This window comes from Pelodiscus sinensis, chromosome 14 (genome assembly GCF_049634645.1).
Source record: "Pelodiscus sinensis isolate JC-2024 chromosome 14, ASM4963464v1, whole genome shotgun sequence".
Lineage (NCBI taxonomy): Eukaryota > Metazoa > Chordata > Testudines > Trionychidae > Pelodiscus > Pelodiscus sinensis.
The window spans coordinates 43,576,273-43,602,938 of record NC_134724.1 but is presented as its reverse complement, the minus strand read 5'-3'; the positions used below and the strand labels follow the sequence as shown (position 1 = coordinate 43,602,938).

At 40.7% G+C, this 26,666-nt stretch overlaps 1 protein-coding gene across 11 annotated transcripts in view; it reads right to left on the bottom strand.

Moving 5' to 3' along the window:
- Nucleotides 1-12,836: 12,836 nt before the first annotated feature.
- Nucleotides 12,837-26,666, bottom strand: part of OTUD7A (OTU deubiquitinase 7A) — a 229,788-nt gene continuing 215,958 nt past the window's right edge. For all 11 annotated transcript variants that reach the window (XM_075897702.1, XM_075897704.1, XM_075897703.1 and 8 more), the window contains 3 exons: nt 21,263-21,377; nt 20,920-21,004; nt 12,837-17,258 (listed from right to left, as the gene is read on the bottom strand). In XM_075897702.1, coding sequence (XP_075753817.1) covers nt 15,828-17,258; nt 20,920-21,004; nt 21,263-21,377 — 1,631 coding nt within the window. In that variant the 3' untranslated portion in view covers nt 12,837-15,827. The remainder of the gene's footprint in view (nt 17,259-20,919; nt 21,005-21,262; nt 21,378-26,666) is intronic.

The window sequence follows — 26,666 nt, the reverse complement described above, 5'->3', positions numbered from 1 at the left end:
CTCTAGACATCTCATGGCACTGCCAGTGCACTTATGATCTATGTTCAGGATTTCCTGTGCCAGTCAGGACAAAAATGCTGCAAGAATGCATGGTGGTAGCCACTTGTATTTCAAATCCCAGCTGGAACTAGACCAGCCAGAGAGAGTATTAAAAATTAACACTAATGAAGTACCATTTTTTCAAGCTTCAGAAAAGGATTGGATCTGGGTCTGCTTGAGTTTGGCAAAAGGTCCAGGTTTTTTTTTCCCATAGTCACACATCCATAATCTGAATTTATGTCAGGAAACTGTAAAAAAAAAAAAATGATGTAAGTTGTTGTTGAGTCAAAAACATTAGTTGAATAAGAAAAACAAACATGCTTTTTTGAGGTGAATCTCTTACCAACACGTCAAACCTCTGGAAGTCCAAAGCATTCTATTTTCCTAGAACACAGCATGGAAGACAGAATGTCAGAGACAGGCCTTCACAACTGGATCAGATGCCAGGCTAATCCAACTGCATTTGTATTTATCTGTGTGGCAAAACTCTGTGCAGGATGCACACGAACAATTCTGTAGGAAATATATTATACAAATTGCAGTGAAATCAAGTAACCAAGTGCTAGTAATCCATCAAAACTTGGCATAATCAACATACCTTGTCTGCAAGAACGAGAAAACACATTAGACTTGGGTCATGGTAAAGTCCTCAAACTTGGCATCTGCCAAACCAAAGAAGGGGAAGAGATTTCCAGAGTCGAGGTTTCCTAGGTGAAAATGCATTGCTATTATTTAAACAAGGGGTCTTGATACAAATATAAAGAACCTCAGCTGATCTCAATCTCCTTAGTACTGTACCAAGAGATTGCTGCATATCAACCCATTTTTGAACCATTTTTCCTTCCAAATGTAGCTAACTCATAGAAAGGTGGGCAAGTAATGTTTACTGATTAATGGTTCATATTGACTTTACCATGTAAAGAGGGTGTAATGGGATGCTAAACTGTGTTACACTATTCAGCCACCAGATGGCTCTGTGTGTAAAAGATCTCATTTAAAAGGCCTTAAAAGCCATACTTCGCATACCTTTAAAGAATTTGATGATGAACACAGCTGGTGGGAGTAAGCAAGTCCGGACACAGGGCCTAACAGAAAGACTCATACGCAGGCCCCAAAACACCCCCCCCTCCCAGGTGCAAACTCCCACCATAGAGAGATTTCTCCCTTAGAGGTGTAAACACCCGTTCAGAATAAAACAAATAAATAACAAATGTTTCAATAATCAAATAACCTGAAAAGAGCATGAAGATCCACTCTGAACCAGTCTTCTCCCAGCAAGGTCAGGGCCATCTCAGTCCTGCTTTCTCTAGCCCTATTTCTTCTTCCATTGTCCCCGATTTCCTGGCAGGTTCCAGCTATTCCGTTCTCCTTTCCCACCTGATTTTCTGCAATGCAGTTTACTCTCCCTACCAGCCCAAATCCAGAATCCTAAGAATACCCTGCTGGTTGACAGAGCCAGGCACAATCCCCCAAAAGCTTAAAAAACCTCAGAAACTAATGTCTTCTGCAAAATTACAAATGATTTCAATGCATTCTTTAGGATCTTAACTAACTAAACATCAGATTTGGCCAGAATTAGTCACTTTGGGCAGTAACTTCCTCTGTGAGTAGTTCCACTGGTATCAGTGTGGTTGAATGCAGAGTAAAATGCTACCTGCACGAGGACGGTGGCAGTATCAAGCTATAGCAATGGCTTCTTAAAAGTAATATGTGGTTTCTCCTGTTGGTTGGTCCATGTTCACAGCTAGGGACACTTGCTCATTACAGAGGACTGCGGATTTCAAAGTACTTGAATTTCAGGCAGAGGCATGTTGTACTTAAGATCTTTGCAAATTATTCCCAAACTGATTTTAGGGTTTGCTCCTGTGGTTCTAAGCCTGCTTTCTGCAGGAGGTTGTGAATCTTCCTTTGCTGCTCCTGACACTGAGGTTCGTCCAGCAGATATGGCACTAAAAGTCTCACCCCCTTCATTCTGGGGCTATTGTTTACCCATTATATCCTGCAGGTTGGCCTCCATGAGAAAGCTGCTTTCGGAGGGACACGATATGGGAGTGACCACGGGGGGCAGGTGAGCCCGCAAAGGAGAACTATCCTGCAGTGTGTCCACCGGGGGCAGCTGTACCACCAAAGGAGAGGCCAGCAGAATTCAGGCTCTGCCATCTTGCCTGCCAGCACTCTGGGTAAGTAGCCCCTCCCACCCCAAAACCTTTCTTCCCCTCCCGGCCCTTGGCCACAGCACTGGAGAGGGGAGGAGAAAAAAGGCCTCTGGCACCTGGGAGAGGCTGGGGGAGGTAGGGGGAGGAGGGAGAGAAATGGCCCATGCTGGATGGGACCCCTCCCCGCCCTGAACACCTATTAATTCCCCAATCCCCATTCTCGCACCCCCCCCCCCCAGTCCTCTGCACTCATCCTGCCCGGACTCCTGCACCTCTCCCACACTGGCAGCCCCCTGCCGTGAAGAACCCAGGTAATGCCAGGTAAGTCTGCTAGTTTGATATAAGATAACCAGCAACATCATCATGAAAAGCGGATGAAAAATGAAAATTCCAACTCGCATTAGCCATCCCCGTAGACCATTCAGTCTCTGGTTGATTTAATCTCTTATTTTATACTTTGATTCAAGAAAACACTTCAGAAATTGCTCAGATTTAAACAAAAGTGCCTATGTCTATTGATGTCAATACTCTTGGTCCTTCTCATTCCCCCCTCTTCTTAGATATAGTACACAGACATTAAGAACATCTATTGAAATCCAAGCCAATTTGAACTACGCCATGTAATAATCTAAACAATTCATTCCTGAAAATGGTGACTTTTGTGTCATAAGAAGTAAGTCTTGTGCTGTGATAACTGATATCCCATGATTTTACAGCACATTCCCTGCCCGTTCACCTTCTAGTCCTTATCATTTTCCTGGCATAACAGTTAGTAACGGTACATTAAAGTTGCTCAAGAATTCAGACAAATGAATACTTTACAAATAAGTTAATTTTATTGAATAGGCATTATAGCTTCTCTCTGTTTCAAATAATGGAGAAGCCAATTCACACAGATTACAGAGCTATCAGTTACTTGTAGTAATCTTTCATAAAAGAAAGAAATTAAATACAGTTCTGCTATAAAAAGTGCGACAGTTATAATTGGAAGTTTTCCGAAACGAAAGCAAGATTTACTATCTATTGCAAAAATTGGTTTAGTGCTTTAATACTTTACAAAGTAACAATCCAACTGCTAAAAACAGCTCTTACACATCATCTTTGTCAAAGAATGGATCAGATTAAAAATAACATTTAAATTGAATCAGAATGAACATTGCATGTAAAAAAGGTTCTCAAGAACTCACACTTTCCACCACAAAAATATTCATTACCCTTTAACATTATTTAATGCTTTCATTTCTTTGGAACAATCAATTTAAACATGATGGGGGGAGACAAGTTCAAAATGATCAAATGTTTTGTCTGCAGACTAGAGTGATGGAAAGCAATCACATCATTCAATTACTAACAGGGCAGGAGTAGGATAAATCATCTTGTTTCACATGGGATGAACATTTAAATGAAAGTAATTAAATTCAATAATCCTAGAAAATCATTTGAGCTTTAAATAAGCTTTGATATGCTTATTATAGCCATGTGATTTTTAAAATACTAAAACAATTCTCTGCTACATCTCCTAAGAAAGGTACATAAGACCACAATAAACCAAACTTAAGCATATAAAAAAAATGACTGCCAAGAAATTTAATTCTTGCCCTGGAGAAATCAACGGAGCTTGCTTTTTTCTGTATTAACGTTTGCTTAAACACTGCTGAAAGTCCTGTATAAATATATTTACTCTATATTTATATAACTTTGTAGTTAATTCTGAGTTGGTTAGGATACTGGGAGAGTTGAATTACCTGTTCTGATTTTTAAAATATTTTATTGTACAAGCTTTGGTTAAAATTGCATGAAAACCATTCAATGGACTTTAATAAATCAAATGTACAGGAACTGGGTTATTTCAATACTTCCCTGTTTAGACAAAGCAAATCTATGCAAGTTGAACACTGAGGACCAAATCCTATTTACTCATGGAAAACTCCCACTTTGGTGGGAATTTTTCATGAAGTGGACAGAATAAGAATTTCAGAATTTGTGCAAGAGTTTAAAGAGAAAAAGGAAGAAGATTATCAGTAGATATAATGATGCACAGATAATTTTAGGGACAGGTGATATAATAGTTGGTAATAAGATGACAATTGAATAATCTTAATTATAGATCCCATGTGTTGGATTTTCTTAGAGTGTATTCTAAAGAAACTTGCCCTAGTTTGAGTTGCAGCTGATTTAAACCATAGAGAATTATGCAATAGAAAACATACATTGAAGAACAAGAATACATGTAAACGGTGTACAGATTTTGAAAAATTGATCCATCTTTCTCTATGAAGAAAAATTTACAATCAGAAATGTCAAGGATGGAGAAGGCCTTCAAAATACAAGAAATTCTTTCAGTTATGCAACCATCAACTGAAGGGCCATATGAGTAATTTATACCAGTATTTTGCCACCAAAATACTAGCAGAAAACTGAACTGAAGAGGATAATAAAAACACAACTGTCAGGTATAGCTCACAACAAAATGTCTCTATTTAAATAATGGAAGACAAACTCTCTGTGAATGTAGCAGGAAGGTTACCATACGTGATGGGTTGGCAAACAGGGAAAAATTCATTCCTCCCCTGGGGAAAGTGTATAACCCCAATCTAGTTAATTGGATCAAAGTCCTGTTCAAACTATTAATGGTATAATACTACAGTTTGAACCCCCGTCTACTGAAGTCTGTGTGGCTAATACCATGTATTGTTTAATCAAGGCTTAAATCCTATTTGTTCTCCTTGGCATATGCTGAATGAGCTGAGTTTTGTATAATTTGCATGCAAAGCTCCTAGAGGAGCTCCATGGGAGAAGGGTTTTCCCTCTACGTAGGAGCACAATATGCACTGTACAGTTACTGCATGTGCAGTACGCAATGTCATGAAAGAGGCTATCAAAACCTCTCTGTACATTGCTCTTCCTATTAGTGCATAAACAGGTCTGATTTACAGCGCTGAGAGCCAACAGCTTTTTTTACTGCCCTTGCATAGTGGTTTTTCTGTTCATCTCAGAGGGCAACATTTTGATGTAGTGAAAAGGAAGGCGGCAGAAGGACACTACCTCAGCCCATGGGAAACTGATGTTAGATTTTGCTACTGGATCCCCTGTGTATTTTAATGAAAAAGAAGCTAAGCCTAAGTCTATTTTGAATAACATAAGCCAAGTAAGTGCAGGTGAACAGAGTTCTACAAGGCCTCATTGCACTGTCATGGTCTGTGAGATAGAGAGGCTGTTCACAGAGACAAGAGAGTCCAGTGTCCATAGTAAAAGGTGACAATGGATGAGTCTGCTCTATTTTGAGCAAATTAGGCACAGGCCCCCGACTCCTGAAAAGCTATCACTTCCCTTGGGCAAAATTTGGCCCATGCCACATTCTACTTTGGTTTTGTGAGAAAGCAGTTACACTTCTAGCTGAGAGCCCATGCAGGGCCTTCTCCTCAGTTACACCTTGTAAATCAAGTCACTTCACTGCTATTTGATGGAAAACTGATGTGTAAGAAAGAGGAGAACCTGGTCACTGGTTTTTTTAAGCTGCATTTAAGCGCCAATGAAAAGCATTAAAAAGTCTAAAAAAGAGCCAATTATAATTAATAAATGGGGTGACATTAGGCACTGACTTAGTTCTGACATTTTATCTTGCCTGTGCAATTTCAGGCCGTGTTACAAACCAAGCCACCTACTCCACAAGGAAGGAAAAACAGTTTCTGGACAATTAAACAGATGAATGCCAAAGCAACATGTTTCTGTTCTGAGTTTACGTGGGATGATCCACAAGCCATCAAGCCTACGCAGGCAATGATTTTTGATATCCAAACTCTGTACTCCACTAAACATTCTGTTGCCATAGTTATTGTCACCCACTATTTATCTGCCCAATTACTTCTATTCTCTTGTCCCTCCTTTTCATTGAGGTTTTCCATCACAATGACAGTTATCAAAGAACTGTAACTTTCAAGACCATTTCTTCCCTCAAAATAACCAAACAAGCCCCATCCATGATTTAAATGAATATACAAGCAGACAGTTTTACAGCACCACATATTTATGCAGGCTACAGCAGACAACAGCAATTTACAGTCACGGGTAAATTGGAGGTGGGGACAGAGGCTGGTGGGGACAGAGGCTGCATTCAGTTAAATGACTCCCAGTCCCCCAGAGAGTCATAACTTTAAGGCTGTTTGGAACATGGTGGCTTTTTACCAACGCTGTGTGTTCCACAGTGCAAATGTGCATCAGCCATTTAGACTCCCTTGGTACAGTACATGCATTCAGGTAATGGGAGATAAAACAGAGAGGTCATATATTTTATCATGTGAACATGATAAAACAGTATGTTTACCTAAGAGAAGCAAAACGCTGCGGTCACGTTTTACAGGGAAAAATAAATATAGTACACTTCCCCTAATGTATGAGGAATCCTAGCCTTGTTAAGAAGTAGGTGGCTTCTAATAGGACAATTACACTGCATTTTGGTACACTAAGGCAGGTCTCTCCATATTCAAGTGATCACTTTATAAATCATCATAATTATTTACACAGAAAATGAAAATCACTCAAGGTCAATAATCACTGAAGAAGAACAACAACAAAAATCTGAATACATACAGGCAAAATAGATCACCTATAGGCACCTAAATGGTTGGCTTGATTTTCTGAAGTCATAAAACAACATTGAAGTTAATGTTCAGCACCTCTTAAAATCAGGCCACTCATTTATTAGCCCAAATATGGATTGAGGGTCCTAATTTCAGGCACCCAAATTTGAAAATTTTGGTTGCAATACATACATTAGTAGTTGGTTATTTAAAAATACCCAACACTTCCTGCATCTGAAAAATTTTATCTGTTGATTTGTGACTTACATATGCAAGAGTAACAAACAGTCTTTTTTTTTTGCAGATCATCAGATATTGATATGTACAGTGCAAAGTACTATGAAATAAAATCTGAATAATGTAATCTGCAAGAAGCTGATATGCAAACATGATTGTATGCATATGCATGCTGGGCGAACATATACAGTAGGATAAAATGTGTTTACCAGTTAGAAGATGATATTTCCACAAGCTAGAGTGATTTACAATCTACAGGTATTAAATTTTTACACCAGCATCTTATTCTCACTCTCCATCTTCGTAGGAATAAAAATTCCATAAAACTATTTACACATAAATCTACTGAAATGGAGTCAAACAATTATGAATCCCAGCCACAGTCTGTGTAGGAACTTCTTTTTTTATGCAGATAAGAAAACCTTCTGGATGAATTATTGACTCTGAAGTTCCTTATAAAAAAGGGTGCATGGGTGTCAGTTGGAGAGTGTCAGTTGCTTGCATGGATGTCAGTTGAGTGGGGCAAGGGAAGTACTGTACCAAAATATATAAACAAAAATGTAAAGCTTTTCAATAAAAAACATTCATATATTCCAACTTTCAATAGACACTGGAGTGCACAACAGACAAAGAGCATTCAGAATTTATGAGAACATTTACAAAGCTTTCTTTTCATCATTAATTTCTACCAACATTTCCAAAGTTAGCCTACTAAAATGACAACCCTGTTTATAATAAAGGTGCAAAATATTGCTCTGTAGCATATTTTGAAAATAATATAAAAATAATTTCTATATTACAATTAAAACTTGGCTTGTAAAATTCCAACATAATACAGCCTTAAATCTACAAACAGAGCACACTTACAAACGCCTTTCTCTATTTTTTTTGTTTTGTTTTTTAACAATATACTGTTCTTTTTTAAATCATATACACAGGAAATTAATGTGCCGATAAATTTAAATAGTGTAGGTTATTACTGAAGTAATTGAAATTCTATGCTGTATACTATTTGGTGATATTCTAAGAAAGTTGCCATAGCTTCAAACAAATATACTTGAAGTACATTGAAAGAGTTAAAATGGACTAAGCTGAAAAGCCACTTACTGTCAGGGTCAGTTATTTAGCATCTCTGAGTCTTGGTATTTTTCAAATTAGTGAGATTTCCATCTAAATATGGATATCTAATGATGTATGAAACATTCCCAAGGTTATCAAGACATTACTTCCTTAGTCATCTTGTTTCTATTTTTGTGTGCGCACAAATGGCCTGATCTAGAGCTCACTGAAATTAGTCGGATTCTTTTCCATTAACTTTGTTGGCCCTGGGATCTGGTTCAAAGAAAAATTCTCCAGGATGTCATTAGGAATTCTGTCTAAGGAAAATGAGCAGCAGCTTGCCTGAAAATGGACCAAATTTGGCTGAAAAGCTAGGCCCGATCCTGCAAACTGATGTTTCCCAGCACACAAACAGTCTCATTGAGGCAAGGGAGATTACTGACAAGCGTAAGGTGAAGTACTTAAGGGGCAATACTCCGCTACTCCAACAGCTATGCATTATTTGATATCACCACAATAAAAATAAAACAAACTGGGATGTGCCCACAGAACAAAGGCTGTGATTGTTCAAACAGTTTGAGCTGATCTGCAGTCAGTCAGCAAGCCTAGGCAAGCTGTTGGCATCACAACATGCTGAGCATGTCCTTGACATTTCTTGCCTCATGAAACGCTGTGCACATCCTGGAACTTTTTGTATTTAAGAGAATGCTCCACCTTCGACTGAGGGCCTATTTAAAGTTCTTAATAAATGAGCAACAATCGAAAATGGAGCATCTTTTTTCTGACAGAATCCTTTTGTATATTACCTTTGAATTTAAGAAGAGGATTATTGCTAAAGAAAGCTTGGTCACACTTTATATAAAGTAGTGCATTTCTAAACAATTTATTAAGCTTAATAAATGAATAGATTTTAATATGGTTAATCAGTTGTTATAGAGTCCAACATGTCAACAGAGATGCAGTCAAAAACCGGCACCACTGCTGGCCTGGCCAGTGTAGCCATTTGGGCGTGGGCTAGAGCAAGTTCACTGAACATCTACATTGCTATTTTTATGGCCTGAGTCATGGTCTCTGAGACTCAGGCCACGTCTGTACTTAACTGTGTCATAGATCAATCTTCTGGCGTTCAACTTGGCGGGTCTAGGAAGGACTCGCTAAATGGAAAGCTGGGGGTGTCCCTTGTTGGCACCAATACCCCCTCAATTCACAAGGAATAAGGGAAGTTGATGGGAGCAAACCTCCCACCATGGAGACGGTGCTTAAGATACATAGACTCCAGCTATGTTATTTACATAGCTAGAGTTGCATACCTTAAGCTGATCGTCCAGGTCTAATATAGACCTGGTCTCAGTGCCATACCTGTTTTAATTGCAGTGTAGACATATCCTATGTGGCTTATGTGATCTACATCACCCTTCTACTGGATGTGCTTACAACAAACTATCACACGTATAGCTTGTGTTTGTAACATACTTCCCAACATCTCGCAGTCATTTATAAATACTTGATAAACCATTTTTAAAAAGAATCAAAGAAAAGTGTGACTAAAAGTCTATTATTGACAATATGCCTCCTCTATTACGAGCAGACCTCCAGGTAAAATATTTCCCTGACGAGTTTCTTTTTAATAGCCTTTGATTAGCAAAAGTAATTGCACATTAGAAAAAGTTAAACAATACCTACTTTCCTTAGCCTACATTTCTTCCTTGCCCTTCATTTCTAGTCATGTATTGTGTGTCTGTGTGCTTTTAGCATTTTTTTTTTTTAAATCGGGATGACGAATGAGCAGGACTGATGACTTTCTGTCACTGTTTTGTGTTTTATGTTTATAGCACCATTTCCTCCAGACTGCAAAATTTGAATCTAAAAGCCTGAGCTCTGGCATGAGGAGGGGAAATGATGGGCTGACCCAGCCAGGTGCTGGGCCATGATCAGAGAGTGCCAAAACAAATCAAAACCAGATTTTAAAAAGGGAAAGAAGGTACTTGGTATAATTGGTTACAAACTGGGCTAAGAGTAGGGATTAAACTGGACCTCCCAAAGTTATGAGCCTCTGCTATAGCTTGAGCTAAAAAGCAAGCAAACCAAAAGCTGTTAGCAGGCACTCACTCTCTCGCTCTCGGTCTGGCACAAAGGGGTACATAGAACACAAGAATCAAGTGTAACCCACTGGTCAATGTTAAAAAGCACAGGATTTACAAATATATTCCTCATTAGGATGGCAGAAAGGGGGCCTTGGGCCATGGCCTCCATCTAAGTGCTGGATGGGGAGCTACTAAAGTTTTTTTTTTTTTTTTTACTGCTAGTGAACTCAAGCCACAAGAATTTTCCAGTTGTCTCTGACAATAGACATGAAACTCCCTTTAGGGTTGGACTCTGTAAATTCAGTACAGAGGCCACGTGCACCATACCAGTTGTCAGATTAAGTCCTTATGCTATAAGTTTATCAGAACAGCCACTGTCTGTTTGGAGTGTCGAGTGCCAAGCCCAGAGCTAGTGCTAAATAAATGCAAGCTGTGAATGGGAAAAAATATTGTATCTGCCCAGCAATGAGAAAGGGAACACTGAGGGTATGTCGACACTACAGTTTTTTCCTAAAATTATGTCCACACTGCAATCATGTTCTTTCAAAAGAAAATCGAAAGAATAGAGGGTTTTTTCCGGAATTAGGAAACCTCTTTCTACAAGCTTTTTCAGAAAAAGGTGTGTGGGGACGGGGAGAAGGGAGTTCTTTTGGAAGAAGAGGAAAGAGGAAAAAGCACAGGTGCCCTGGTGGCCACTCCGTCCATAGTAATCACAGTTTAAATGCGAGATAGCATCCAGACTGAATGAATGCTATCTTTCGAAAAAGCAGATCGCTTTTTCAATGCTCTTTGGCAGTGTGGACGTGCTCTTTTGGAAGTTTTCTCGGAAGATCTCTTCCGGATAAGTTTCTTCTGAAAGAAGTCTGCAGTCTAGACATAGCCTAAGGGAATACATAACAGGAATAAACACAACTCATCAGTAGGGGGCAGAGGAAGATTTAGCTAGCAGCAGCCAGTTGCAAAAATGACCCTTTCAGGGTCGTACCTGATTTCTTGGCCAAATTTAAAGGGACAGTATGAAAAGGGGATGCTGGGAAAAGTTCACAGAAGAGGGCAACCTTGTGCTGAGCTAATACAGTAAGCCCCAATAAGTTATTAAAGAAGTTGAGGAAATGGGTGGTTGTGTAATAATAAATATCACTACTACAGGTTCAACCTCTCTAGTCTGGCACCCTCAGAACCTGACCAGTGCTGAACCAGAGAATTTGCCATACCATGGGAGGTCAATATTCTCTAGTAGTACTACCAACATTTCCACTGCTTACTGGGCTCTTAGAAGACATTTAGTGGTAAATTAAAGCTAAATAACAGCACAGAATAGTGAAAGCCAGGACTGGTGGTTGTAAACAACTGAATGGGACTGCAGAAAAACTTAGTCACATCCACGATAAGCGAAGATCCAGCTAACTAAAATCCTGCTGGCCCATGGATGTTGCCAGATCAGAGAGTGCTGGATTAAAGAGGTTCAACCTGTATCACACAATACATTAATTTTAAATAACTGAAAAAATAAAATATGAGAAAGGAGCAGGAAGCAAAGTATGACGCTGCATATTGTGATGATTGGCTATGGTGACACAATTACAGGCAGTCCCCGACTTACGCGGATCCGACTTATGTCGGATCCGCAGTTACGAACGGGGCTCGCCCCGGAGGACACGGACTGCGGGACCTCACGGTTCTGCCGCCTGTGTACTCCGGGGCTTTCGCCGCGTCTCCCTGGTCAGTTTCAACAGCGGCTGAATCAGGACGCCTGGGGCAGAGCAGATGGGGTGCTGCTGGGTTGGTCCAGTAGCGCCGAGGAGTGGCGCTACTGGAGCAACCCAGCAGCACCCCAGCTGCTCTGCCCCAGGCGTCCTCAAGTCAGCTGCTGCTGAAACTGACCAGCGCTGACTACAGGAAGCCCGAGGCAGAGTTGCTCTGCCCCGGGCTTCCTGGAATCAGCTGCTGATCAGTTTCAGCAGCAGCTGACTTGGGGACGCCTGGGGTTCTTAAGTTGATTCTGTATGTAAGTCGGAACTGGCGGTCAGTTTCAGCAGCGGCTGAATCTGGACGCCAGTTCCGACTTACATACAGATTCAACTTAAGAACAAACCTACAGTCCCTATCTTGTACGTAACCCGGGGACTGCCTGTATGTTGTTATTATGGAGGTCAATTTCACTTTTCAAAATGGTGTAGGTAAGAGTCAGTTTATTAAGTAATTTATACGGTAGTAATTGCTTATGGACAAGGCTTGACAAGCTGCGGCGAGCCCTGCTCGCCAGCTGCGCGGCTTGGCACGCTGCGCATACACAGACCACGCTGCTCATGCGCTGCGGCGCCGTACTGGCTTAAAATCTACTCACCCTGGGCGAGTAGTTTGACTAATTTGTCAAGCCCTGCTTATGGAAATATTGACTTTGCAAACCTCTTATTTTGAGGAAAATTGCATCTAAAACTTTACTAAATAAGCTATTTTTAAAACTTAAAACAAATAATGTATGCATTTTTAAGTATGCACTGGGACCAAATTTCTTCTTATTCAAAGATGATGCAGCCGAATCAAATAAATGGGCAAGAGCAACTGGATGCCAAATGGAATTTTCTCAAACAACTTTATATAGGAGCATTTACAGGAATATCAAATGCTACTGCTAGTCTAATAATTATTTAATATTTTGTCCTCTCTCTTTCTCTCTCTCCCCCACTTTAACATATACAAATCAAATATGTTTGATTTGTTTTAAGATGATCTGAAATCACAGATTTCTTTGGCAATGAGAACATACGCTTACTCGCTACAGCTAACCAAAAAAGACGTTGTGGCAACATCAAGAACCATGATTTTGAACTCTAGGCTTCTTAAGGGGGAGTCTCACAATAAAGGACACTTTAACAACTCACTTAGCTTGATAACATGTTCCCTTCATGACAAATGGACACAAATTCAACACAGGTCTGAATTCATGAAAGAGCTAGTTGGGTACTACCCACAAGGTTTTTTTTTTTTTTTTTTTTTTTTAAACAAATTCATCTTCTTAGGGATGGTTCATTAATCTATTTAATAAAAATGTCTTCCAGGATCGGATTCAGCAAAACATTTAAATATCTGTTTACCTCTAAGAATGAAACAAAATTCCACTGATTTCAAGCGGGACTTGGCTCATGTTTAAATGCTGTCCAGAAAATGAATCAGGGCCAAAGGGACTGACTGAGCTCACACTGATACTAAATAGGAACAACTGTACTCAAATTAACAGTTACACACATGCGAGACCTGAGTCTGTGTGGTGAGAATTAGGCCCTAAGCCTTTTGTGGGCCAGGAAAAGTGTTTTTTTAATACTTGGATAATACGAATGATCCTGAGAATGGCAGAGAATGACCAAAGAGAGTTCTGAAGGCAAAAGCTTTTCTGTATGCCTGCAGAAAATGAGCTTGTGACACCATCTACATCTAGGCTGTGTCTACACTGGGCCACTTATTCCGGAAAATCAGCCGCTTTTCTGGAATAAGCTGTGAGCTGTCTACACTGGCCCTTGAATTTCCGGAAAAGCAACGATGCTCTACTGTACAAAATCAGCCGCTATTCCGGAAAAACTAATCTGCTCCTGCTCGGGCATAAGTCCTTATTCCGGAACACTGTTCCGGAAAAGGGCCAGTGTAGACAGCCCAGTAGTCTTTTCCGGAAAAAAGCCCCGATCGCGAAAATGGCGATTGGGGCTCTTTTCCGGAAAAGCGCATCTACATTGGCCACAGACGCTTTTCCGGAAAAAGGGTTTTTCCGGAAAAGCAGCCTGCCAATGTAGACTCTCCTTTTCCGGAAAAACTGAAAACGGAATAGTATTCCGTTTTAAGCATTTCCGGAAATTCATGCCAGTGTAGACACAGCCGTTTTGTTAATCTTTAAGGTGCTGCAATACTATTAGTTGTTTTTTAAGTTTTTCCGGTTACAAACTAACTCAGCTACCCCTCTGAAGCTACAGATAGGAAAATCAGGCAATGTTTACAACTGTATCAACACTGAAAAAAATCTGAGTTTATTTTATTGCCAAACTTATATTGATTGGCAGCATGAAAACTGCAAATAGTGTTCAGAAAAAACGTCTTGTATTAAGAACCACAAATGTACTTTGATGGTATTTGCAAACCCTTCGAGCTGCTTTTCACACATAGCCAGTAGAGTAAAACTTTATTCCCAGAGAGGAAAGAAATATCACAAATACCTCTGAAAATATTTGGCTACGAAGACTTGTATAAATCTGCATTTGCAGGAGTATTCATGCTGGAAGTGTTTGCACAGATATCCTCAAAGCTCTTTGTGGATGTGGCTGTCGTTCAGTCCACAAGACTCAAAACAATATTTGCAACAAATAGACTGGAAAAGTGCTTAGAAGGAACAGGCCCGTACGCAGGGTGCTTTTTTTTGTAAATGTGGATGGCAAGGGTGTGAATGTACCCACCATGATCTCCCAAGTAAGCGGGGAAATCAGCCCCTGCTTTCCCCCGGACAGCCAGAATATGCGGGAGGAAGGCTTGGGCAGCGCGCTGCTCCTGCCTTCCACTGCCTGGCTGCAGCATGCCCCAGAATATGGGGGACCATGAGGATGCTTTCACACCCTTCACACCACCTCTGACTATGGGCCTGAGGAAGTATTTTTGTAATAACCATTCATCCATAATTTTGGACAAAGAACAAATTCATAAATAAAAGAAGTCAGATTGTAGACATAGAAATTGAATATATTTTACTAATTATTTGTGCTGAATAGGTCATTGGCTATAAAAATTCTGGTTGGTGAGCAAGTTATAGAAACCCAGGCCATCTTTTAGGTAGTTTTTATAAATTTCTCCTCACCTTCACAGCCATAGAAATGCTGATGAAGTTCATGCGATTAAAATTATTTGCTGGGATTGTTGTGTGATATGAAATTTTGCATATAATAGGTCCACTATGTTTATAGTAATGTCTGTCTAGGAATTCACAGCAAATTAACTAATGGAATAGGACATATTTTTACTGATCTGGGGAAAAATATCCAAAAGCACCTATGGTTAGGAAGAGATAAGAGTCCTCATGAATCCAGACCTTCATTCACATCTTCCTGGAGACGTTGCATTTCACACTAAAATGAATACAAATGTTTACAGTAATGTAATAAAAAGTAGTCCATGATATGTAGTGTAACAATGTTAAAAATGTGCAGTATGCAAAATTATGACTCTTCTAAAAAAGGGATATGAAAATATTTACTTTCTATTGAGAAAAAAATCACTCCTATGATGGCTATAGAATTTCAAATGTATACGAGGCATATACTATTCTATTACAATACCACATCTCCAGTATTATGACTTTTTTCCCTGTCATTCTACTACCTGAGTGATGTCAGTGTAAATTCAGGCACCATTAGTACATTTTTGACCAAACATATACACAGCACTGACAAAGAAGTAAACAACCTTTCAGCTTACCAGAGTATGTAAAAAAGACACTGACAAAATGGAAAATAATAAATTCTTTATGATAAATTAATCCTCTTATTTCTGCATTGCCCCAGAAAAGTGACAAACTAGACATTATTTACCTATCATTCCCTTTTTAGGATTCCTTTTTCTATAATCCATCGCTATTTACTTTGTAAGTAAGAAAATGGTTAAACTAAGTAGTTAGGGAAGGAGCCTCCCAATCCTCAATGCCGGTGTCCCTTATTTTCTCTCTCCCTGCGCTTTAACTCCTCTTTGTAGCAGTATGAGCAGTAATTTTCAGTCTCAGGGCGACCATAAAAGGAGCAGTTCTCCTTCTTGCAACGGTTCTGCTGGATGGAATATATTGGGCAAACTGTGCTTCTGCCTCGATTTTTATCATTGTTCAACCAGGTCTGAGGAGCTTCCTCATCAGCATATTCTAAGCAGTCTCTGATATCTCCGGTATTAAACCCATTTGTAAATGTCTGGGACTTGTGTTCGGTAGGCAAGGCATAGGTCAGTGATTCCACTGTGTTCACTGTACGGATCCCTGCTATCCGGGCTGGGCTATAGCTCTGTGAAGACAGTGATCGATTCTGTTGAGGATAAGTGGCACATGTTTTTAAGGTGCCAACTACTGGCTTATAGCTATCGTCTTGGAAGCTCGATGGCTTGGAGTTGACATCATGCAAATGAATAACGCTTTGCCTTTGAACAGGTGGTGTATGGCTATAGTGGGCAGATACTGGAACGGGTCCACTTTTCTTAGCACCATTACTAGGTGAAGAAAATGACCCTGGAGTGGGACTAGTGCGATCTTTAAACTTTAAAACCAGTTGAGTTGTATGGCTTTGAGGCAAGACTGGTGATGCCCTGTCCTGAGGAGACGATTCTAACTTTTCTTTTGAATATGCTTCTTGCTCCAGTTTCCTGCAGGATGACCCATTGAGAATAGCTTTTTTCTCAGCCTCCTTTCGCTTCTGTTCCTGCTCAGCATTGAAGCGCTCTTGGGCACTGGTCAGGTAATAGCCGATCATCTCCTCATGGAACTGATGCCTGTGGCTAGTCAGAAGAAGGCCAGCAAAAATAAACTTGCGCTCTCCTTGCATGGCAGCTCTCAAAATATTGAGGCTCAGCTTCACGTCGGTGCTGTATTTCCATGCATCAGACTGTTTGTCAGAGAGGGATTTCGTGTTCATCTTTTCAGCGGGTGAGACGCTCGCCTTGTCAGTAGGAGAGGGAGTTGTCTTCTCAGATGGAGACGTGCTCGCGGACTGTCCAGACTCCTCTTTGCTCCCTTTGCGAGACTTCGACTTCTTCTCTTTGCCTTTTTCCATGATGTCCCCATTTTTCCCATTCCCTGAATTTGCTCTGTTCATCTTGCCATGCACCAGCCCGCCCAGCCCCCCCATATTCTTTTTCAGCTTAATTCCTAGAGTTTTACTGAGGCTTCCGAGTTTATTGGCAACTGAATCCGTCCTGTTTTTGTCTTTATCTTTTCTCTGTTTGTCTTTTTCCTTTTCTTTACAATTTTTGCCATTGCTGCCATTTGAATTACTGCAGACGGAATCTCGGTCTGAGTCCATTGAGTCAGCCAGAGACTGAACATCCTCCCCTGCAGAAGCGGTGGGTGATTCTGGCTGGGCCAAAGGGGCCTGTTAGGAGAAATTAGTTAGGATTCAATAAAATAAAATTAATTTTACATTAGGACAAAGTTTTATATCCCCCATCAAACTGCTCTAATTACTCTAACTTTTGTAGCTTTACATCTATAGACAGACTTTTTAAAGTTAATTTTTCATTAACCTCTAAAGTCTACAGGGCCTACAATGAACAAAACAGAAGTTAAATTACTTCAGAGATAAGTAGCAAAATTCTGCAACGAAACTAGTTAACAAAATAGTATACACTACAGCCAATCACAAAATGCAGAAGGACTTGACATTTATTTGGAAATCTGAGTTCCGGTTCATGTTCAGAGGTGAAATTACACAACTGGTTGCATAAAATAGTTACAAAAGGATTCCAAATGGGACATAGGAAATTCTTGCAGCTTTCAAACTTGCACATGTTCATTCTAATTTGCAAAATTCTACTCACTGATTTGTTGAGGGAAAGTGACATTTTTCTGGGTCAGAGAGTAATGTTCTTTACCATCAAGGTAAAGGACTGGTAATGGATTTTGTGCCAGGGCTAGTAAATTTCACTACAAGATTTAGCAAGATTACTAACTCAGTGTCAATTACAACATTAACCCTTAGTACAAATTTGCTCTCTCTCATTTGTGACATATCGGTTTATGCTCTGTGAGAGCGAGGCTACCACACCATTCTCAAGGTGCATCAATGTAATAATATTTGGGGACTTGTGGAAGCCTGACAATAACAGCACTCGCAAATGCTATGAAAATAATAGTTAAATGACTTGCAAGGTTCTTGAACTAGGAATCCATCTCAGCCCTAGCTGGCAACACTCTTACAATCTCAATCCTGAGTCCCCCTGAAACAGATGCTGAAAATTGTACTAAATTGCATGGCTGGAAGAGAGACCAGTGTTCATTAAGGTCTAAGTTGAGATCAGAAGTTCAATTATGGCCACGGGGATAAAAATAAAAGTCTCTAGATCAGAGAGCTAGACTCAAACTACTGCAACACCTGCACTCTCTAGTGAAATGCTTGCTAACACAGAGGGCTGATCCTGTAAGATGATGAGCGCCCAAACCACTCACTCTCTACAATGGATATTGAGCACTAGGCAGCACCAGAAATCTTTACAGCGAATGTGAGATCATAATCCTTCAAAGCATAATTCATCCCTGTGCACAAAGCCAGAACTGGGACTATGTATCAATTACGTCCTCAAAATAAGGCTTAAGTGGTACATCTCCTTGTGCTGGCCACAAGAGTTCTGGAACAGCTTTTTTAATGGGGGTGCTGAGAACCATTGAACTAATCTGTACACCCTGTATAGAATAAAAACTCCCTAAAGCCAGGGGGTGTGGCAGCACCCCCCCTGCTCCTGCTTGTATGGCTGCCCCTCTGCATAAAGGGTAAGTTCACCTTCGTTCCATCAAAGAAGTTTCAGCTTTGCTGGGGAAGTGCTATGAGTTATGCCATTCTCCTCATCCAAAATAAACCTGTCAATAACTGGTTTATTGCTATCTAGCTGTGCAAAAGCACAAGCAAGACAACATTATGTTCTTGGCAGAGTGACTTACACATTGTGATTCAGTAAGAACTAGTCCTTCTTCTCTGGGACAGTCAATTCAATCAAAAAGACCCCCATACAAACAACACAAGGAGCAGCAGTGCTCTGTACTGATATACAGTAAAACTCCAATAGTCTGACATCCAATTGTCCAGCACTCCCGATAGTGCGGCATCAAAATAGCAAGAGCCTAGTATAGGGGTGGCCAACCCAAGGCTCCTGATGGAAAAAAATAGCAGCTCCTGATGGAACCAGGACAGAACTGCTCAGGTCAGCTGCTCTCACGGCCAGGCCGTTGTGAGCTGCATGCACGCTCAGGGCCCACGCTATTCCGCTCATGGACCCTGGCACACTGTGTCTTACCCTGCATGTGCACGCCAGGTCGCAGACAGCGTCCCAGCCTGCATGAGCTAGCAGCCAGCTGCTGAGCTCAGGCAGCTGCTTTGGGACCTGGACATAAGGTTGCGGGGGAGAGATGCCTGGAGAAGGTGAAGGGGGATCAGGGCGGGGAGGAGGGAGGTGCGCATGGAGTCCCAGATGCGGCGCAGAGGCTCTGGCTCCGGGACCCGAGCATAAGGTGTGTGGGGGGATTGGGTTACAAGCAGGGAGGGGAGGTATTTGGCTCTGGGGAAGGGGAGGGGAGGGGAATTGGGTTGTGCACGGTGTCCCGGCCAGCTCATGCTGAAAGCCTGCCGCTGAGCACACGTGCCCCAGCGCCTGGAGAGAGATGTGCGGCTGTCACGGCAACTCTGGGACCCAAGAATTAGGCTAGAGTGAGGGGAGGGGGATTGGGTTGGGAGTATGTCCCCTTATAGTACCTCCTGATAGTCTGGCATATCCGATAATCCAGCACCACCTAGGTCCCAAAAGTGCCGGATTATTGGAAGTCTATTGTACTTTATATTCCTGACTAATATTGGATACAAGAAAAAGGACACATTTATCTTCTCTAATGCTAAGGGTGAAATCCTGGCTTTACTGAAATCAATAGGAGTTCTGTCATTGGCTTTAAAGGGGCCAGAATTCTCTCGGGGAACCTTCTTCAGTTAAAAACGAGGTTCATCGTGGCTTCATAAAACAATGTCCAACCCTCGTTATAGAAGAATGAGAAGTCAGCCCATGAGCTTGTCAATTAATACAATAATAATAATAGAGATGGGGCTTGTTTGTGCAGGCAGATTAATTCAGTGGGAGGTAACACTACAATAGGAGCAGACGTGATTCACAAGCAAATGGAGGAACTGAGGTTCTGCCAATGCGAGGGATGGGCAGAGAATACGTGGGAATAATTGGAGCTGACAAAGGAAAGAAAACATCTGAAAATATCTTAATAGGAGTGGAGCCTTCACTGAGTATAGGTTGGGCCATGTAAAACAATTTTTTTCTCCTCTTCTGTTTTTCCTGAATCTTTAATTTCTCTTTTCAGCCCCCCGTTGTGCAGGGTACCTAATTACTTTTGTCCTCACCCATGAAGCTTTTCACATTAGACCAACCTCATCTTCTGTAATATAAATTGTACAGGAATTGTGTGTGAGAGATGCAGCAATGAGGTCTCTGCTATGCCCCATGTGAAATAGCTTCCTCTTTCCCGGGTGCCAGACTGCCACTTCAGTTTGTGGCCCTGTCAGCCACTTTTTAATGTAAAAGTGAAGCTATGAGTTTTCCAGGGGTTGAAATTTAGTTCTTATAAGAGTAATTGAGTTGAAATTGGCTGCTGGATCACAAGCTGCTGCTGAAAAGGCCTTTTGGAATTATGGGAGCATAAATAGTTCAGGAAACCTTTAAAAATAAAGAACTCTAAAATAAAACAAAACAAAATTCCTAAAGAAAAATAATTCCAAAAGAGCAGTTTTACTAGAAACTACTTTTCAAAGTGGGGTGTATGCTGCAAAAACACTCAAGCAGCTCTGTGGGTGTGTGTGTTTCATTTATTTATTTTAAAAAAAGAAAATGAGATGGCAAATTTGAAAGCCTTATTCCAAAATCAAAGCACTTCACCAAGCTCTGCGCCTTTATTGGCTATTGACATAAGGTAGGTAGCTGAACCGTTCAGTCTCACCAATGAACATGCCCTATTGTGTCTGTTGTTTAAGCAGAGGGAAGGGTTACCCGTGTTTCGGATGGTATGCGTATCCAGGTTACATTCATGTAGCTGTGCAGGAGATTAAGCTTTGCCTCCAGAGACAGAATCAAGCTGAAGAAAAACAGAGAAAAGAAAACAGATGACTAATTAGTTAAAAATACATCCAAGGAAAATCAGTGCTTAACTTCACCACACCAGAGAACTTGTGTTGTTCAGACTAACAGCCCCTCCCATCATGTTTGTAAGGTTTTGACCCACCCACTCACCTGTTTTGCCCCAATAAACCTTATAATTAGTGAGTGTCATGGTCATAGATCATGCTAGATGTGTTCAAGACACCTTATTATTAAGATTATAAAGAGTTCTTACTTGGCAAGTCTGGTGTTATCATTGTCATCTTTCCCCCACTCCCAGTCTTTCCCAGGATCAACTGCAAAGTGCAAAGGCAGTAACTTGTGTTCAGAGTCAGTCAGAGGGATCACCGCTGAAGAAAAGAAGATATCAGGAGTGAAGAATGGGTTTAGCTGGGAACCAGTACAGGAGCGTGGTGTAAAGGCCTCTTTTACTCTAGTTTCTTAATTCTTACGTGACATGTGCTACCTCTCTCCTCTAAGATCAGACTGTTTGTGAAGCATTTTAACATTGACTTCCCCTCCCCTTCTCCCACATTTGAACCATTACCTCTGGTACTGTATTTTTCTGAAACAGCCTGTACTCGTGCCAATAATCTCACTGCAATTAATGAGGCTAATTGGCATGAGGTAGGACTACTGCCATGAATGAGAATTGTAGGACTAAACTGTTAAGCCTTGTCTACACTACGAAGTTGTGCAACTGTACTGGCACAATATTAAAGCAATACAACTCCCTGTAATATGGATGCCGTTATACCAGTATAAACATGCTTATTCTGATATGAAAAGGCTTATACTGGAAAAAACTTAAAAACCAACAAATGGTCAGGTAGCACTTTAAAGACTGATATCATGAGCTTCAAATGAAGTGAGCTGTGCCCACGAAAGCTCATGATACCATCTATGGCTGCATCTACACTGCAGGCTTTTTGCGCAAGAATGGCTGTTCTTGTGCAAAAACTTGCAGAGCGTCTACAGTGCACGTGCATTCTTGCGCAAGTAAATTTACAGTAAAATATCGGAACAGAGGGCTTCTTGCACAAGAATTATTTTTTTCCCCACAAGGAATAAGCCCTCTTGTGGAATAATCCCTGGGCAACAGGGGTTTCCTGCGCAAGAGAGCACCCACACTGCCACGGGCGCTCTTGTGCAAAAGCACATGGCAGTGTGGACGCGCTCTTGCACAAGACCTTTTGTGCAAGAACTCTTGTGCAAAACAGTTCGTGTGCAAGAAGCCTGCAGTGTAGACATAGCCTACATGTTTTGTTAGTCTTTAAAGTGATACCAGACTATTTGTTGTTTTTTAAGTTTTTCCTGTTACTGACTAACTTGGCTACCCCTGTGAGGCTTATATTGGTACAGCTTATTCACGTATGGGAAGGGAAATGAGCTGTACCGGTATCAAGGACCTTTATTTTGGTATAATGGCATCCACAGGAGGGGTTCTCTCAACATACCTGTATGAGTAAATACATGTTCTACACCTCAAGCTCCATGCTTGCAGCTGAGCAAAGTCTGTCTGTAGACAAGGCCTAGGAAACTTTTTGGGGGCAGGGACCTGATGTTTTATAATTCACAATGTACATCTACAGGGACATATTCCATTATAAATATTAGTAAGAACTGAATTAAAATCCCCCACATTAGCACCATGCAGGTCGTGGGTTGTCACCATATATAAACACACATTATATACAATGTACATAATGTGACCGTGCACATTATATATACAATATACATAATGTGAGTGTCTTTCACGGTTGGTACCTTTTCATTCTTCACTGAAAAGAAATAAAAAGGTTGAGAATTTGAAAATAAATCCTTCACATACAATCAATTGAGGCTCCCTCATTCCTGTCTATCCTAAGCCATCTTTGCATAGTCTCACTCACTAGGTTCTTATGACCCAGAGAGGCGACAAGAGCATTCAAAACTGAAACATGAAGCAGAGAACGATTCTGGAGATTTCTGGATCAGGAGCTAGCCAGTTAGGGTATTGAAGAGGCTGGGGCAAAGCCCACCACACAAACCAACCAGCAGCCTATTTAAGGACTGAGCAAGTCCATTGAAAAGATCACTGCTACTGGGCTACGCTTCCATTGTTGTTTTCTTTCTTTTTGCAGTTCTGCTGGCTTGGTGTTTGCCTCACGGATAAAGTTTAGCAGCTCTGCTGCGAACTGAGCATGCTGAAGACTCTACTAAAACAGATTTTATAGATTCTTAATTAATACATTATGAGAAATGTAACAGAGGTTTGAATTGAAATGGGCCATTTTCTTGTGTTTCGTTTTTAAAAAGATTAGTCTCTGTGCTTACATATTTTATGATGACATTTAATATAAAGCTATTGAAGGGGGCCTGGAAAGGGAATTCCTCTTTCTCAGAATTCTGCAGCTATTACTGCTCTAGTGACAACCAATCAAGAAATTTAATTTTCTTTGGCATTAGCCTAAATGACTTACTGTAAATATTCACCCGAGGAAAGTCAAAGGGCATAGGGATGCTGAAAAGCCAGCCAGTCACATGGCAATGAATAATTCAGAGGTTATTACCTTTACCATAAACAACACTTAACTATTATTTTCTAGCAACACAGACATTTACATCAGCAACTCTGAAAAGATGGGGCATTTTTGGATAATTACTGTTGATCACAGAGCAGAATTCGGGATGTATAATCTGCAATAATAATTATGCTGAAATTAATTATTCATTAGGCTTGACGGAGACATATTTAATGATGACTCCATTATAAAAATATTTTTGCCTCTTGTTTAGTTTTCTACACAAAAGAATGGGGGTAACGAGGGGGGAGATGAGAGGGGTAAAGAGGAAAGCAAGCATTCTGTACAAATTCTATGCCAAGATTGCCCCCTACTGACAGTAGAGTACAATTCTTTACATTGCAGCACATTTTTTTTTTGCCCAGGCTGTTCTAGTATGAAATATTAACTGTGGACAATTAGCCAGTTTTAGCAGCATATATTGACATAAGATCCAGGTAGCAAACAAGTATTGTTAGAGACTTTAGCTCTTTGAAGAACAGGCATTTGGATGACAAGTATAGTCTATAATGTCACAATTCAAAGTTAACTGGAGAATTCTGCATTAGAGCCACCAAGTAACTGCACTATGGGGTACTCCAAAGGACATCAGTACTAAGCAGAAGTGACTACTGGGCTGGACTCCAATCTCATGTACACTGATGTAAATCAGGAATATGCCCATTGGCTTTTTATCAATGGAACACCATGATGGATCGAAAACAAAATCAAGTGCCTTGTGTTTTGAGTGTCATTTACAATCCAAAAAAGGAAAGTACAGTTAGAACTTATTAAACCTATGCAAATTAAGTTAAGTAATTAATTTTTATGGATTTAGGATTTATTATAGTTCCCAAAGTGTATTAAATCAGCACATTGCAGAAGGCAAACAAAAAAAAAAAGAGCCTGACCTATCCAAGGATATGCACATGCCCAGTCTTGATGGTGCATACTCTTGCTCCAGAACTACTGATGTGCAGAGAGCAGACTGTGAGTTATGAGGTGACTTGACACACGTGGCTTGAAACCAAAAAGCCCTTCACTACTGTCATGTATTTGATTCTTTGGATTTAGTTCCTCCCCAGAAAATAAATGCACCTTGACAAAACATTTAGATATTTTTGTTTCATTCCAAGAAAAAATGACAGGTTACAGTTAGTAGTTTTCAGAGATTTCAGAGAAATCCATTAAAATGATTTCGTATAACAAACCTTTTTATAGACATTTGTAAAAGTTATTTGTACAAATCTTAAACTTGGTCTAAACTGTCCTGACAGAGTCCTTTTAATACTATATTAACAGGCAAACATATACATTAAGGGCTATAAGATTATACCAGCGCCATAAATATGCAGAGATTTTCAAGCTCTTTTTACCTGAATGTTTTTTTGCACCCCTGTGATGAGAATATACACCATACATTGACTTTTGTGGGTAGTCTGAAGTTGCGTTGAGGGAGTACTACTCTCTTCATGCATAATTTAATAGCTGATGTTTAAAATCTTTAAAATTTCACTGTGCTGCCTGTTCCACAAGATAGATGCCATTCAGTAAGCTTGATTTCCTGTACGTGAGATCCTCTTCCTGTAGAACAGAAGGAACTGTAATGTTCAAGGACTCTAAGGGACCTTGTCTACATTACAGATAAGACTGAAGCAGACACAATCGATCTTCCATGGTTCAGATCAGCGTCTCTGGTGAAGACATGCTAATTTGAACTGAGAGGGTGCTCCTGTTGATGCCAGTAGTCCTGCTTCCATGAGGGGTAAGGTTAGTCGAAGGGAGGGTGTGGTCCCTTCAACTTGCTGTGTGGACGGAGCCAAAATTTGACTTAAGATACTTCAACTTAAGCTATGCAATTAACGCAGTTGAAGTTAAGTACCTTAATTCGAACTTATCCCCTCATGTAGACTAAGGACGTTCAATATCGACTAATTGAATAGTTGATGCATTATGACTGTTGCTACACTTCAAAGGCAGAAGCACTGCATGGAGCCCGGGGGTCAGCTGGGGACTCCTGCTGATCCGGAGCTGCACATGGCATTGCCACTTTGAAATGCCATGCGCAGCCTACAGACACCCCAGCTGGCCCTGGGCTGCATGCAGCATTTCAAAGTGGCAGCGCTGTGTGAAGCCCGGGGTCTGCCCCAGGCTTCAAGTGGTGTTGCACTTTGAAGTATTCCTTCCTCTCCCCACCCCTTGCTGCCTCTTTCTGATAGAGGCAGTGGGGAGTGGGGGGAGGAGGGAAGTGACTAGTCAAATAGCAGGTCAACTATCCAATAAGCAAATGCTTATCGGATAGTCAACTAGCTGACTAGTCCATCACATCCCTAGTGTAGACCAGGGGTAAGTGAGGAATTCAGACTAGTTTCTAGAGTGCCTTCCTTCATAATTTATTATTTTTTTGCTGCTTCAGTATGGTCAAGGACTTTTTTTAAGTGTTTGTTGAAACCATGCTTTAACACTGTTAACAAGTTCCGGTGTAGACTGTTTACGAATGACAGCATTAAATGTCCTCCCCTTTAAAACTATATAAAAAGCTACTGGCAAAATAATATGCTCAAACAGGTGCTCTTCAGTAAACCTTTATGATAAATGTGTTATGGTCAAAGGACTGTTGTCACACAACTCACATTATTTGAAGCTGATTATGAAGAGTCATTTCACTGCTGGCTGATTGACAAAGCACTTCATTATAGTGTGGTAGCTTTTAGATAAGACTCATGAAACAGTCTTTGGCTCAGTTGGCAATTTTTTTCCCTGAGTATGAGAACAAAGATGAAAGACCTAGATAAGCAGCCTGTGAGGAGACAAAACTATCAGCAGGCCGGTTCTAGCCAGCTGATATATTTCATCTTATCGGACCCAATTTATAGTTAATGGAACTACCACAATGTGTTCATCAAGGACAAGTCAAGATGTGTTTCAGGGAAACTGAAGTATGTTTTAAAACCCTCTCCAGACAGACGGGATTCCTCCTGGGGATTTGTGGGTGAGGTAACCCACCCTTATCCGTTCAGTAACTGACACATTTTGTAACAAATAGGTACCTACCATAGTTGATCACATTTAGATATAGAGTATAGGGGGTAAAAT